A 13075-nucleotide genomic window follows, 5' to 3' on the forward strand; every position below is an offset into this window, starting at 1 on the left:
AATATGAAAAAATTTTTTCATCGATACCACCTTAGTTTTTTTTTTTAGATAGTTAATTTATTTATTGATAAGTATTACAACCTGTCACAAACTTGGGAAATGAGAAAAAGTGGTAGTTGAACAGACTTATAACAAGAATTAGAAAATAAAAAAAATAAACTAAACTAAAATAAAACTAAATAAATAAAATCTCTTTATGATGTAAACAGAAAAATAAAATGAGCATAATCAAAGTAAAATAAATTACATACAATATTTACAATCAGGACCTTATGATCCCCGAGCCCACTCTATCTCCCACGTGTGAGTGGTTGAACAGGGCCCTTCGAGATCCCTGCACAGCCCTCTCACTGCGTCACTGGTAATGAGCCAGTGGAGGCTGAGTAAGTACGACCCTAGTTAGCTCCCAATAATTTTCTTTGTATTTTACGTTATTTTTTTTTCCCATTTTGGGAAAACATATTCCTGTTTACAAAATAATGACAGGTCTTAACAGTTTTCTGTTATTATTTTTTTTTAGAAACTTAATTAAATAAAATTATACATAGAATATAATAAGTGGTTAAAAATACGAAAGCAATTATGTCCATTGCTGCTTTTTTTTGGAAATTATCAGCCTCATTAATTTAAATTCTTTATTTTACATCAGTTTGCCGATACTTCCATTTCAGGTGGTCCGTGCATCTTCAAGAGCATTCAATATCTTCTTTTTTCTGTCATTTTAGTTCTATTTCTTTTTTAAATTTTGTCATTAATTTATAAAATTAACACACAGATGTAAAATTAATAAATAAAGAATTTGAAGTGAGAAGGCTAATAATTCCCAAAAAAGAAAAAAAAAAACAATTAAGTGCTTAATAAGCCATTAAATAAATCGTAAAAAATTCATGACTGTTTGGGTAGGTGACAGAGTACATCTGATAAACAAAAAACAATATATTAACTTGAATCAAATATATTAAAATATATTAACTTATGTTTCCACTGCTTTGTAGTAAAAACGAGGAAAACATATTTTAGCGTTAGCATCGGTAGTTTAATGGGTAGTTAATCGGTATAGTTTAATCGGTAATAGTTTAATCAGTAATAGTTAGTAATAGTTTCTGCCAAATCACCAGTTGTTCGTTAGGAGAGATTTCCCCATACATACAATTTTTTACTCAGTGTTATAAAAAATTATAGAAGTATGCACAGATGTCAAAAGTTTCGACACTGTCCTATACCACTTGTAATGGAAGTTACAAGATTTTATAGGGATATTCAATGTACTAAATTCGAAGGAAACAGCCTCTAAACCCAAATCTACTAAAGCAGTCTTAACGCAATCCTCCCATCTACGCATTGGTCTTCCATCGCACGTTTACTCGTCGGCTCAGTGTTTATTAACATTTTAGAGATTTGTTCCTTACTAAGTCCCACAACCTTACTTGTCCATCTTATTCGCTGCAATGCTATAACCTAAATTATATATTCTGGGTGTAGTTCCTTCTCTCAGTGTAAGAGGCCACGTTTCGCACTCGTTAAGAGCAGTTTAATTAGTATATTTTATACTTTTATTTATTTATTAATTAGTATATTTTATACTTTTATTTATTTATTTTAATATTTTAGCAGCGGTATAGTTTAATCGGTAATAGTTTAATCGGTAGTTTATCCGAAAGTCTCGCAGATGAGGAAGCTAAAATTACACGAGTATTTGAATTTTTAAAAGCACATCGCCTTCTTTATAAATTATAACTCCTCTCCGATTTTTATGTTTTTTATTTTTTTTAAAAATTATTTTTCAATTTTTCTATTTTTTATTTATTTTATTATTTTATTTTTTACTTTTATCATCCCATAGGCGTTGATGACCAGAGGGTTTTACGCCTTTAAGCAACAATCAACAACAACAACATATTTTAGCAAACAATAGCTTTACTACTAATATAATTAAATACAATTACAATATAGATGCTTATAACCTGTTACTAATGTTGTTGACCTCCTAAATTACAATTTATAAAATGTTTTTTTGTCTTCTTTCTGGGAAATGTTTTCAAGTAACAAGGTCAAAACGACATTAAATATATTTAAACGATTACATGTCTTAACAAAGTTATACAGAGAGAGTAAAGGTGGGAAATGCTCGGTATTTTTCGATTTTCAAAATGTTTAACTCGCATATTATGCCCAAAAACTTAAAATTTATAATTTACAAAACTATTATCCTTCCCACTGCTCTTAACGAGTGCGAAACGTGGCCTCTTACACTGAGAGAAGGAACTACACCCAGAATATATAATTTAGGTTATTGCATTGCAGCGAATAAGATGGACAATAAGGTTGTGGGACTTAGTAAGGAACAAATCTCTAAAATGTTAACAAACGTTGAGCCGACGTGTTAAGGTGCGATGGAAGACCAATTACGTAGATGGGAGGATAGCGTTAAGACTGCTTTAGTAGATTTGGGTTTAGAGGTTGTTTCCTTCGAATTTAGTACAATGAATTTCCCTATAGAATCTTGTAACTTCCATTACAGGTGGTCTAGGACAGTGTCGAAACTTTTAACATCTGTGCATACTTCTATAATTTTTTATAACACTGAGTAAAAAATTGTATGTATGGGGAAATCTCTCCTAACGAACAACTGGTGATTTGGCAGAAACTATTGAGTTGTAAAATAAGTTAGTAGCATTTTTTATTGGCTATTTCAATAAAAACTTTAGATTCTTGTAAATATTTATAAATATGAGCCATTTTCATCTATTACATGTTGCCATATTTCAGGTAATTTTTTAATTCCGTCCTCCTAGATCTTCTCAGAGTTTTGCGCAATGAATTCCTCTATGTGCTTGAGCGAATTAAAGTGTTTCCTGCCGGTCTGCAAAGACACGTAAGGACGGGCATTATCGTGATGGAAAAATGTTCCTTTGCAATTATGGGGCACAAATGATTTGAGACACATAAATGAGATATGTTAAGCGTTTCTGAGATATCCCGTGTCGTAGAGTGTGAGGATTGCCTGTGACCAATGCTTGAATTTGGTCATCATCAACAGTTGAAGGACGATCCGAGCGCTTTGCGTCTTCCAAGTCAAAATTTGCAGTTCTGAACCGAGCCACTTAGACGGTACTTTCTCCTAAGGCATTATCGCTATACACACTGCAAATTTTATTAACCGTCTGTGCAGCGGATTTTCGTTTTCGGAAATAAAAAATCATTAAATGACGAAAATGAATTTTTTTTCTCTTTTAGAGGACACAAAATACCACTTAAGGATAAAGAATCTCGGTTGAAACTGATGCATAAAAACACCTTTACTAATCTTTTTTTTTTTAGAATATGTAAACACCATTGAGCAAGTAAACATGATTTTATAAACACAGAGAGGATAAAATCGAAATATTGAAAAATGCAACGGACTTATTTTACAACTCAATGTAAAACTAAATAAAATTATATTTCTTTGCATTATATAACTTCATTTTTATTTCACCTACTTATTCAATTACCTATGTATACATTTTATTTTCCACTTCTCTCATCACTTTCTCACTCATTCTGTAAAATTATTCACTTTATGTCATTCTGTTTGTATTTTATTTTTTATTTTCTATACTTATTGGCTGTTATCTTGTTCTGTTCTTAGCCCTGATGAAGGTTAGAAACTCACTATTAAATAAGTTACATAAACTTATTTGTGTTATTTTTTAAAATTATTTTGACCGCACCCCCAACCATCTTCTCCTCGTATAAGTTATCCACGGTCAACTAACTATCTCTCATAATTATAAATAAAATAACGTTGATAAACTCTAATAAAGAACATAGGTCTCGAAATAAAAACGAACAAAACAAAATATATGGTTAGCAGTAGAAACGGAAGCAATTTCGGTAATGTAGATATTGAAGGAAATACGTTCTAACAATAGGTTTAAGTATTTAGGTTCTACAATAACTAGAATAAAAGATGGAGAAATAAAGGTGGGAAATGCTTCTTATTTTTCAATTTCGAAATTGCTTAGTTCGGATATTCTTTCCAAAAATTTAAAAGTTAGAATTTACAAAACTTTCCCACTGTTCTGGAGGAATGCTAAAGGTGGCATCTTACACTAAGGGAAGGACAGCGCCTGGACGTTTATTGAAAATATTACGTAAAATATGCGGACCGAAAAAGGATATTTTAACCTGAGAACTGGGCAACTGCACCCGGTACGTATAATTCAGGTTATAACATTGCGGCTTAACTATGCTAATAAACACTGAACCGACGGATAAACGTCCGAGGGGTAGACCGAAATGTAGATGGGAGGATTGCATTAAGATAGAATTAGTAGAATTTTGGGAGGTAATGAACAGATGTGTGGAGAGAACGGTGGTATCGGCATCGAACCTTTGGGTTCGCTAAGCCTTTATTATTATTATTTAACTCTATAATTTCCAATTAATTAAAACGTTTGTTTAATTTCTACTTTATGTGTCTCTACCGTCTACGCAACATTTTAATTACATGTCTACTTCTCAGTTCCAGTCATATCCTGATGTTAAAGCTTGAAGAATTGCTCAATAAGTCTATCCAGTGTAATAAAAAAATATAAATCGCAAACTACTTCCTGAAATAAGCGTTCGAACAAACTCTTGAGTTGTAAAAATGCAATTTAATGTGCATTCTTCGCAAAAACTTCCAGTTTTTCCTTTCAAAAAAATTAAATTGAATCAGTAATAATTGAAATGAAGATATTTTCCAGTGCAGGCTCTGAATAGTTTGAGTGAGTACGTGATTCGAATTCAGCCGCGAGCATGCTCAGACTCCTCAATGGTCCTCTCGGAAAGATGTCCTCTTTGAGATCCTTCCATCTTATCTTACTTTGAGATGTACAAAATAGACAATTATTATATCAGTATCAACCTACCGACTGCCCTACAGTTTCATTTAATGATGTTACTCTTACCCCTGTCGAACAGATCCGCTACCTTAGACTACATTGGGACAAGCGATTAACCTGGAATCCTCACACAAGACTGAAAAGACAGGAAACTGCAGGTCGATTCCGACTATTACAGCACTTACTAGACGAACGGTCTAAACGTCCAACTCATTACAACAGACTGATCTACATGACTGTAATAAGATCTGGACATACGGAGTTGAGCTTATGGGCTCTACTAAACCTTCGAATTCCTCTCGTATCCAATCCTCAATGGTCCTTACTTTGTCACAAATAAAATCACATATAAAGACCTTAATGTTCCCTATGTAACCGATCTAGCCCGAACCAGATATCACTCCTTCCATTATAAACTCTCTAACCACTCAAACCCCCTAGTTTCTAATCTTGCATCCTCTTCCATTCCTGACAATCCTCCGAGGCGCCTGAAAAAAAGATGGCCACGAGACCAGCTAATGTAAAATGTCATTAGAGTGCTACCAATGGCTAGTTTCTCTAACAAACATTTATCTCAGAGTCGATTAGAGGAACTATATGGGGAGGTCGTTATAAATAAGAATTTTAACGTATACACAACTTTTATTCCTTCTCTAGATATTTAACACTTATGTAAACATTTTGTCGAACGTAAAATAAATATATAGAACCTTAGTCTGAAGTGTGAATTTCCTTAAGATATTTGGAACAAGTGCTCCTCCAGCCACGCGGATATGAACTATATGCAAGGACGCAATTTATTCGGTAAATACTACGAGGAATGGATAGCCAAGGTGAGCAACCTACGAGACAGAAAAAGGAAAACTCCATCGTCTTTGGGTTTCACCTGTAACTGCTGGTAAACAAATTCCATTCCTTTAAATGTTCCTTGGAGAGGAGTCAAAATAATTAGTCACTTGAGAAATAATGTAATGTTATAGCTGATAACATATTTACTCGTTTAATGATTTAAAACCCCGCTGGTCATAGAAACTATTTATTTCTTATAGATATGATATATAAATAGGCTCAGTAGTAAGGAACTGCTAACTCCAAGGAGCCGGATTATAATTAGGCTGTGGGAGATTTTTATTTGATCTGTTACTGTAGACGTGAGTCAACTCTGTGGATTGTGGAACCATCCGAGGTCCACACAGCCTCATAAAGTGGGTACCCCAAATAAGAGAAACATCTGGCGGTCGAGCGTGATTCTGATCAAATCACCTCTTTGCACTACCGTTGGTACTTCTTTACAACGCACTGAACCCCTGACCCTTCATGGGTTGTAGCGGTACAGATTTTTTAAAATAATTTTTATTTTTTGCGGTAAATAAAAAACTCAAATAGTAAATAGTTATACTATTTTATTGAGCCAACGTTTCGCCCCACGTTGCAGGGCTTCGTCAGGGCTAAAAAAGATACAAACACTATAGTTACAAAAAGGAAAAAAGAAAAAACATAAGTGGAAAATAAAAGGGGTATAAAATGAAAAGTAAGACATAATAAGAAAAATTAAAGGTTGTAAATAGTAAATGAAAAGGGTAATAGTAACAGATAGATAAGAGAAGAAATATTAAAAAAAGTACAAATAAAGAGATGAAAAAAGAACTGCTAAACTTCTATACTGTTGACAAAAGACGCTACAAGGATGTGGAAACTCATATTGATAGTGCTTATAAGAGCGATTTAGCTTTTTGCGATAGTTTTTTAAATTATCTGTAAGCATTATTAACGAATTGGAAGATAAAATTAAGTAATTAGGAAGATCTTGGGATTTTGGGGTCTTCAGTCGCTTACATTTTATCAAAGTTCTTTGCTTTCGTTTTCGTATTGGCTCATTGAATTCAAAGTGTACAGAATCCAGTCCATCTTCCTGGTTCAATGTTGCCAAGTTTGGATACGAGTAATTTACTTTTATGTTTTGAAAATTTGAATTTGAATTTCTTTTCTCCCTTGACGAATGGTGCCAAAAATGGGGGATTAAAATTAATTCCAATAAATCCCACCAAATCACATTTACCCTACGTCGTAAACCCATGACTTCTTTATCCTTTAATAATACCCCTCTTATTCCTATCGAACAGATTCGTTACAGAGGACTACATCTGGACAAACGACTAAGATGGAATCCTCATACAAGACTAAAAGACAAGAAACTGCTCGTAGATTCCGACTATTGCAACATTTACTAGACAAACGGTCTAAATTGCCAATCCATTACAAAAGACTAATGTACATGACTATTATAAGGCTTATCAGGACATACGGAGTTGAGCTTTGGGGCTCCACTAAACCATCAAATTCCTCCAGAATCCAATCCTTACAGTCCAAAATCCTTCGTAAAATCCTTAATGCTCCTTACTTTGTCACAAATCAAGTCATCCATCAGGACCTCAATGTCTCATACGTTGCCGATTTGGTCAGAACCAGATACCTTCCATGATAAACTTCTCAACCACCCAAATCTTCTTGTTTCTAACATGGCTCCTCCTTCATTACCTAATAATCCTGTTAGGCGTCTGAAAAGAAGATGGCCTCGAGATCTTCTGCTCTATAAATGTTACTGGAGTTCTATTAAAGGTTAGATTCTCCACATGTATCATGTCACTATGTCACCTAATGCAAATTTACTAGTTGTATATATGTTTATATAGTTTTAAATAACAATAAATAAATTATAAAAACAATTTCTTTTCTGATTATAGTATAAACATCATTTGGTTTTATTCACTATTTAAGTGGCAGTTATAGTCGGTGGCATTCATAACTCAAAGTGTATTGCAACTGGTTGATGTATTTTTCGTCGAAGCGGACTGCTCGAATAAAACGACAGTCCTTCATGTTAATGTTGCTCTATTGTTTTCATTTCAGATTTTGGTCGAATCCCGAAAGAAGATACTTCAGTAGCAACCAATCAGCATGCTCATCACGTAAGTGGCATGGCAATGCGGTTATGCAAAATGGTTGCCACACGCTGGCCATATCCCGTCCATGACATTGCCTCTCTATTACTCAACGCTAGCTCTTACTTTCCTACTTACACCATAACATATTAACATTATCATGTAATTTGTTCATAATGCAATGCTCTTATCTCGTATATTTTACCTTGTGGAAATCGGTGAGTAAGTGTTCAGATGAAGTGTGTAATAGTACAAGAGGCGATTGCATTGGTATTTGAGAAATATAAGGTACAATCTTCGAAAATTCTCGATTTTAATAATATTTAAGGATGGCGGTAAATGTAGTATAAGTCAGAAAATGGTAGAAATAGAGGTCGGTTGTTTTACAGGCAATATGATAGTACAAGAGCCTACGAGGAGAAAATAGTAATTTTCATAATATTCTCTAAAATAAATGTATTTAATTCAGACAAAATTTCATATGTAAAATTCATTTCATATTCGAATATTATGCAAACTACTACTCTGCCGAAGATAAGTGTCATAAACTACTTCATAGTACGTTAAAATAGCTTTAATTTGAGTGGAGGCTGACATCTTTACGTGTAATAGTTCCTGAGATATAGATTTGTTATGAAATATTACTTTAAAAACAATTTTTATTTTAATTATTTTAATGAAAACTATATATAATTACTAGTAAAATTGAAGAGTCTGCCAAGAATAGATACGGAAAATTGTGTCTGTTTCAAAACGTTAAAAAAAAAAAGAATTTTTTATTTGGAGCTCTATATCTTTAAAACTACCAACAACACTATAAAACCTTATAGAACAAAATTTAAAGAAGAGTAAATTTTATAAGAGAGTTGTTTACGTTCAATAGTTCTCGAGATACAGGTTTTTAAAGAGAAACATTTCATAAAGAAATGAGGAAAAATCAGTAGTATAAATCAAAATTTATTTTGGGAAATTTATATCTCAGAAAAAGAATAAGACGTATAGATGTCTATTAGCACTCAAATTAAAAGCTATTTTATGACATTTATTTTCGTAGGAGTGGTAGTTTTCATAATATTTGCTAAAATAAATTTATTTCTAGTTGTAAAAAAAACTACTACTTCTAAGAAGTAAGTGTTATAAACTACTTTGTAGTACATTAAACTAAATTTAATTTTAATACTAATATATATTTATACGTCTAATGGTTTCTGAGATATAAATTTATCAAAAAGACAGGAAACTTCTCGTCGATTCCGACTATTACAACATTTACTAGACAAACGGTCCAAACTTCCAATCCTTTACAAAAGACAGATCTACATGACTATTATAAGGCCTATCTGGGCATACGGAGTTGAGCTTTGGGGCTCCACTAAACCATCTAATTCCTCTCGAATCCAATCCTTACAGTCCAAAATCCTTAGTACTCCTTACTTTGTCACAAATCAAATCATCCATCAGGACCTCAATGTCCCCTATGTTGCCGATAATCCTCCTAGGCGTCTAAAAAGAAGATGGCCTCGAGATCTTCCCCTTTAGAAGTGTTTTTGGAGTTCTATCAATGGGTAGATTCTCCACATGTTTGTATCATGTCATAATACCACTTACAGCAAATTTACTTGATGTGTATATATGTATAAAGTTGTAAATAACAATAAAGAAATTATAAAAAAAAAATTATCAAAATAAATTCAGAGACTACTGATGTTTCGTTATTTCTTTATGAAATGTTGGATTTTAAAAACCTGTATAAGGAGAACTATTAAACGTAAATAGAAAAAAAAGTCAGTTATTTCACATTAATTTTTTATTACTTTAATAAAACTATGTAGTCAAATATGATGAGTCTGCTAAGTATAGCTATGGAGAATAAAAAATTGCTGCAGTTTCAAAACGTTAAAAATAATTTACTATTCGTTCGGAGCTCTATATCTTTACAACTACCAACAACACTAGAAAATTTGAGAGAAATTTGCTAAAGAATTCGAGTAAATTTGCTAAAATGTAAGCCCTAATAGAGCTATCTACGTTTAATAGTTTTCGAGATATAGGTTTTTAAAAAGAAAGATTTCATAAAAATGTACAGAACGTACTAAAAGAACAGTAGTTAGTGAATTTATTTTGATCTACTCTACTATAACATCAATGAATGATCAACGAACTGAGATATACAAGCGTATAACCAGCTCACATAGAACCTTAGTATAAGAGCCCAAGAGGAAGAAAAGACAGTTATTTCACCCCAATTTTTTATTTCTTTAATAAAAACTATGATAATTAACTATAATTACTAGTCAAAATTGATAATTCTGCCAAGTATAGGTAGGGGGAATAAAAAATGGCAGCTGTCTCAAAACGTTAAAAAAAATTTTTTTCATTCAGAGCTCTATATCTTTAAAACCACCAACAAATTAGAAAATCTAATAGGACATCATTTAAAGAAAAGCATATTTGCTGACTCTATTAGTGCTCATATACTAACAGAGCTCTTATACTGTATAATATGTTAAATCTTATCCTTGTGTATAATAGGGGTATTCATGATGTTGTGTTAAATATTATATGTTTTACCATGTTAAATGTTATAACTATAAGATTGTGAGCAGCCCTATTTGAAGTCATGTTAAACGTTAAATGCATAAGAGTCCCTAGCGGATTTTCTCAGCAACTTGTTGTATAAGCCTTTATGTTTATAACCTTCCTTCCAGACCCTCATGTTATTGTTTACTTCCGTTTTGATTTAAGTAATTAATTAAAACATGCCTAGAGTGAGTGAAAAGTGGAATTTGTGTGAAAGTTTAGCTTATGAGTGTCTTATTGATCTTCAAACTTGTGAGGAAGAGAATGAAGATGAGCTAATTGACAACTGTATTGAAAGTCACAACAACTAATATGGCGGCGATCTCAACTGGTCTATTGTGTGACGTCATTCTCGATTTAACTGTCCAAGCCATGTTAAATGTTATTTCGTTTTACCACGGCAAAAGAAGGCAATTTTTTTCGATTTAACACGAGTTTTTCCATTTTACACGCTTTAACATAGATCATGAATACCCCTATTATTTAACTTGTTATTTCTTTTTACTTTTAACACATCAAAATGAATACTCCGACCACACCATTTTCATTTAATTTATTATTATAATTTGTTTTTATAATTTGGATGTCGTAGTTTTAATAGCACTAATCGGTGTTGAATTCTGCCATTATTAAAAATTTTTTTTTAAAAAGTCCTTTTTATTAAAACGTAATGCTTGTATAATTGTACATGTGAGATAACAATAAATTATACCTTGTGCTTCACTAACTGCCTTCTTGAGCGTGTTTTCCTTATTGATCTTTTTTTCGGAAAAGCCGTCCTCCTTTCTCAGGTTCCCTCCAGAGTGGGTTGCTATGACCTTTACACGTCCTCATACTTCCCCTTCCTTCTTTCAGTAATTCCTTGCGATGTTATAACACGTAATGATGGCCATAATTTCGACTATGTTCTTGCATTGCCTCGAAGTTGTTGAGCGAAATCATAATAAATAATTGTGTATAATCTCTATTTTAATATCTTTAACTAGCTGACCCAGCAATTCTTCGCTATTGCTATAGAAGACACTTGTTAGCAAATCAAAAAAGAAAATAATTAATTTTTTTTTGTCTTCGGAAAGAGACGAATCTGCTCACTATGTTAGGACTATATAAGTATATTCGTACTATATTGAAACAATTCAGACAGACTGACCCATCAAAGTGTTTTAAAGATTTTTTAGGAGTGAAACAAAGATGATTTTCGTTTTTAACACCTCAAGAACCCCTTAAATACGAATTTTTGAAAAAAATCGGAAAAATAAATTTTTTAACCCAAAATGTTGGGCTTACATTGGCCTTTGATTTTTGAAAATTGTAAAAAATAAAAATAACTTCAACCAATTTACCGAAAGACACGGATCGGTTGGTATACAATAACTGTGAAAGAAACATATACTTTCTGAGATATAGCCAAAAAGGCTTAATTTTGTTCATAGTATTTTTCTTCCCGTGAATTCAGGGATTTCATTATGAGAGAGAGAGAGAGAGATTTAAACTAATCTATCAAAGACGAGCAGTTATTAGTAATGAAGAAATTATGAAGGTCTTTTCAACAGAAAGGGACACAAATGACGTTCAAACTTTTAGTAGCATCCCATTTACGATTTGGAAAGAAGTAACAAAATTAAATTCTAGTATAAAATTGCATTTGAATGTAAAATGTTTCTTTTATCAGTGAAATATTTTTTTTCTCTGATAATTTATTGAATCAGACGATATGTCAAGATCTTGCCCTGTCTGTACTCGATCTTCTCAACGTTAAACTTTTGTTGAATATCTTTCTTATGTACGTAAGTAATATATTTACTTAATACATAAGAATAATATATACTAATACATTTATATAGCTGTGTAAAAATTTCAAGAAATTCATAAAACTACTTTTTTTCTCAGAAATATTAACTTTCTGAAAAACTAAGAAATGTTTTCATATTTACGTATATTCTACTATTTTTTGTACTGTTCGTATAAAGAGATAATTGAAATACAAAATATTGTTAATTTCAGACATCTTTCTCAAACAAGTTTTCTTTTTTCGCAAAAAAAAAATAACTTCAAAAGCTAAAAAATGATCCTTATTTCTAAACTATTTTTTAAAATGATTTTTAGATTGAGATATTTTAGATAACATACAAATAATAATTCTAAATATATTGCAGTATTGTTATTATTTACCAAACGTATTATTTCTACACCGAACCTACTGCATCGGTAAAATTGTTATTTTTTAAATTAATTTTTGAAATTTACAACTGTACAAAAAAAAAAAAAAAATGCAATAAGTTAATGTGATAAATGTTTCAGAACACATGATAATCTTGGGAAGGAACCGTCCAGTGATGGTATTTAAATTATTGCTTTAAATTAGAATATCCAGTGGTCATCTTCTTTTCGGGGCCTTGGAGGGTTATCAGGGTATCATTGTTAAGGATGAGAGATTAAGAACTGATTGGTCTGGGTGGGAAAGGATTTTGGAATGAAAGGAGGTATATCTATTTTGGGTTAAATCTGCAATGAATGGGATGTTGAGGTCTTTATAGATGAGCTTATTTGTGACAAAATAAGGAGCGTCTAGGATTTTACAGAGAATATTGGATTGTAAGGATTGGATACGGGAGGAATTTGATGGAGCCCCAAACCTCAATTCCGTATGTTCTATTTAGTTAAATATTTTTTTTTTTTTTTATT

At 32.0% G+C, this 13075-nt stretch overlaps 1 protein-coding gene across 7 annotated transcripts in view; it reads left to right on the forward strand.

Annotated features, from left to right (window-relative positions):
- Positions 1-13075, forward strand: part of snu (snustorr) — a 524182-nt gene that overhangs the window by 315751 nt on the left and 195356 nt on the right. The window contains exon 2 of one of the 7 annotated variants that reach the window (XM_014418509.3): positions 7779-7837. The exons of the other annotated variants lie outside the window; for them this stretch is intronic. Within the exon in view, the coding sequence (XP_014273995.1) occupies positions 7827-7837 (11 nt within the window). The 5' untranslated portion in view covers positions 7779-7826. The remainder of the gene's footprint in view (positions 1-7778; positions 7838-13075) is intronic. 7 annotated transcript variants of the gene reach the window in all.

This window comes from Halyomorpha halys, unplaced genomic scaffold, assembly GCF_000696795.3.
Source record: "Halyomorpha halys isolate HHAL.00 unplaced genomic scaffold, Hhal_1.1 Scaffold2.1, whole genome shotgun sequence".
Classification (NCBI taxonomy): domain Eukaryota; kingdom Metazoa; phylum Arthropoda; class Insecta; order Hemiptera; family Pentatomidae; genus Halyomorpha; species Halyomorpha halys.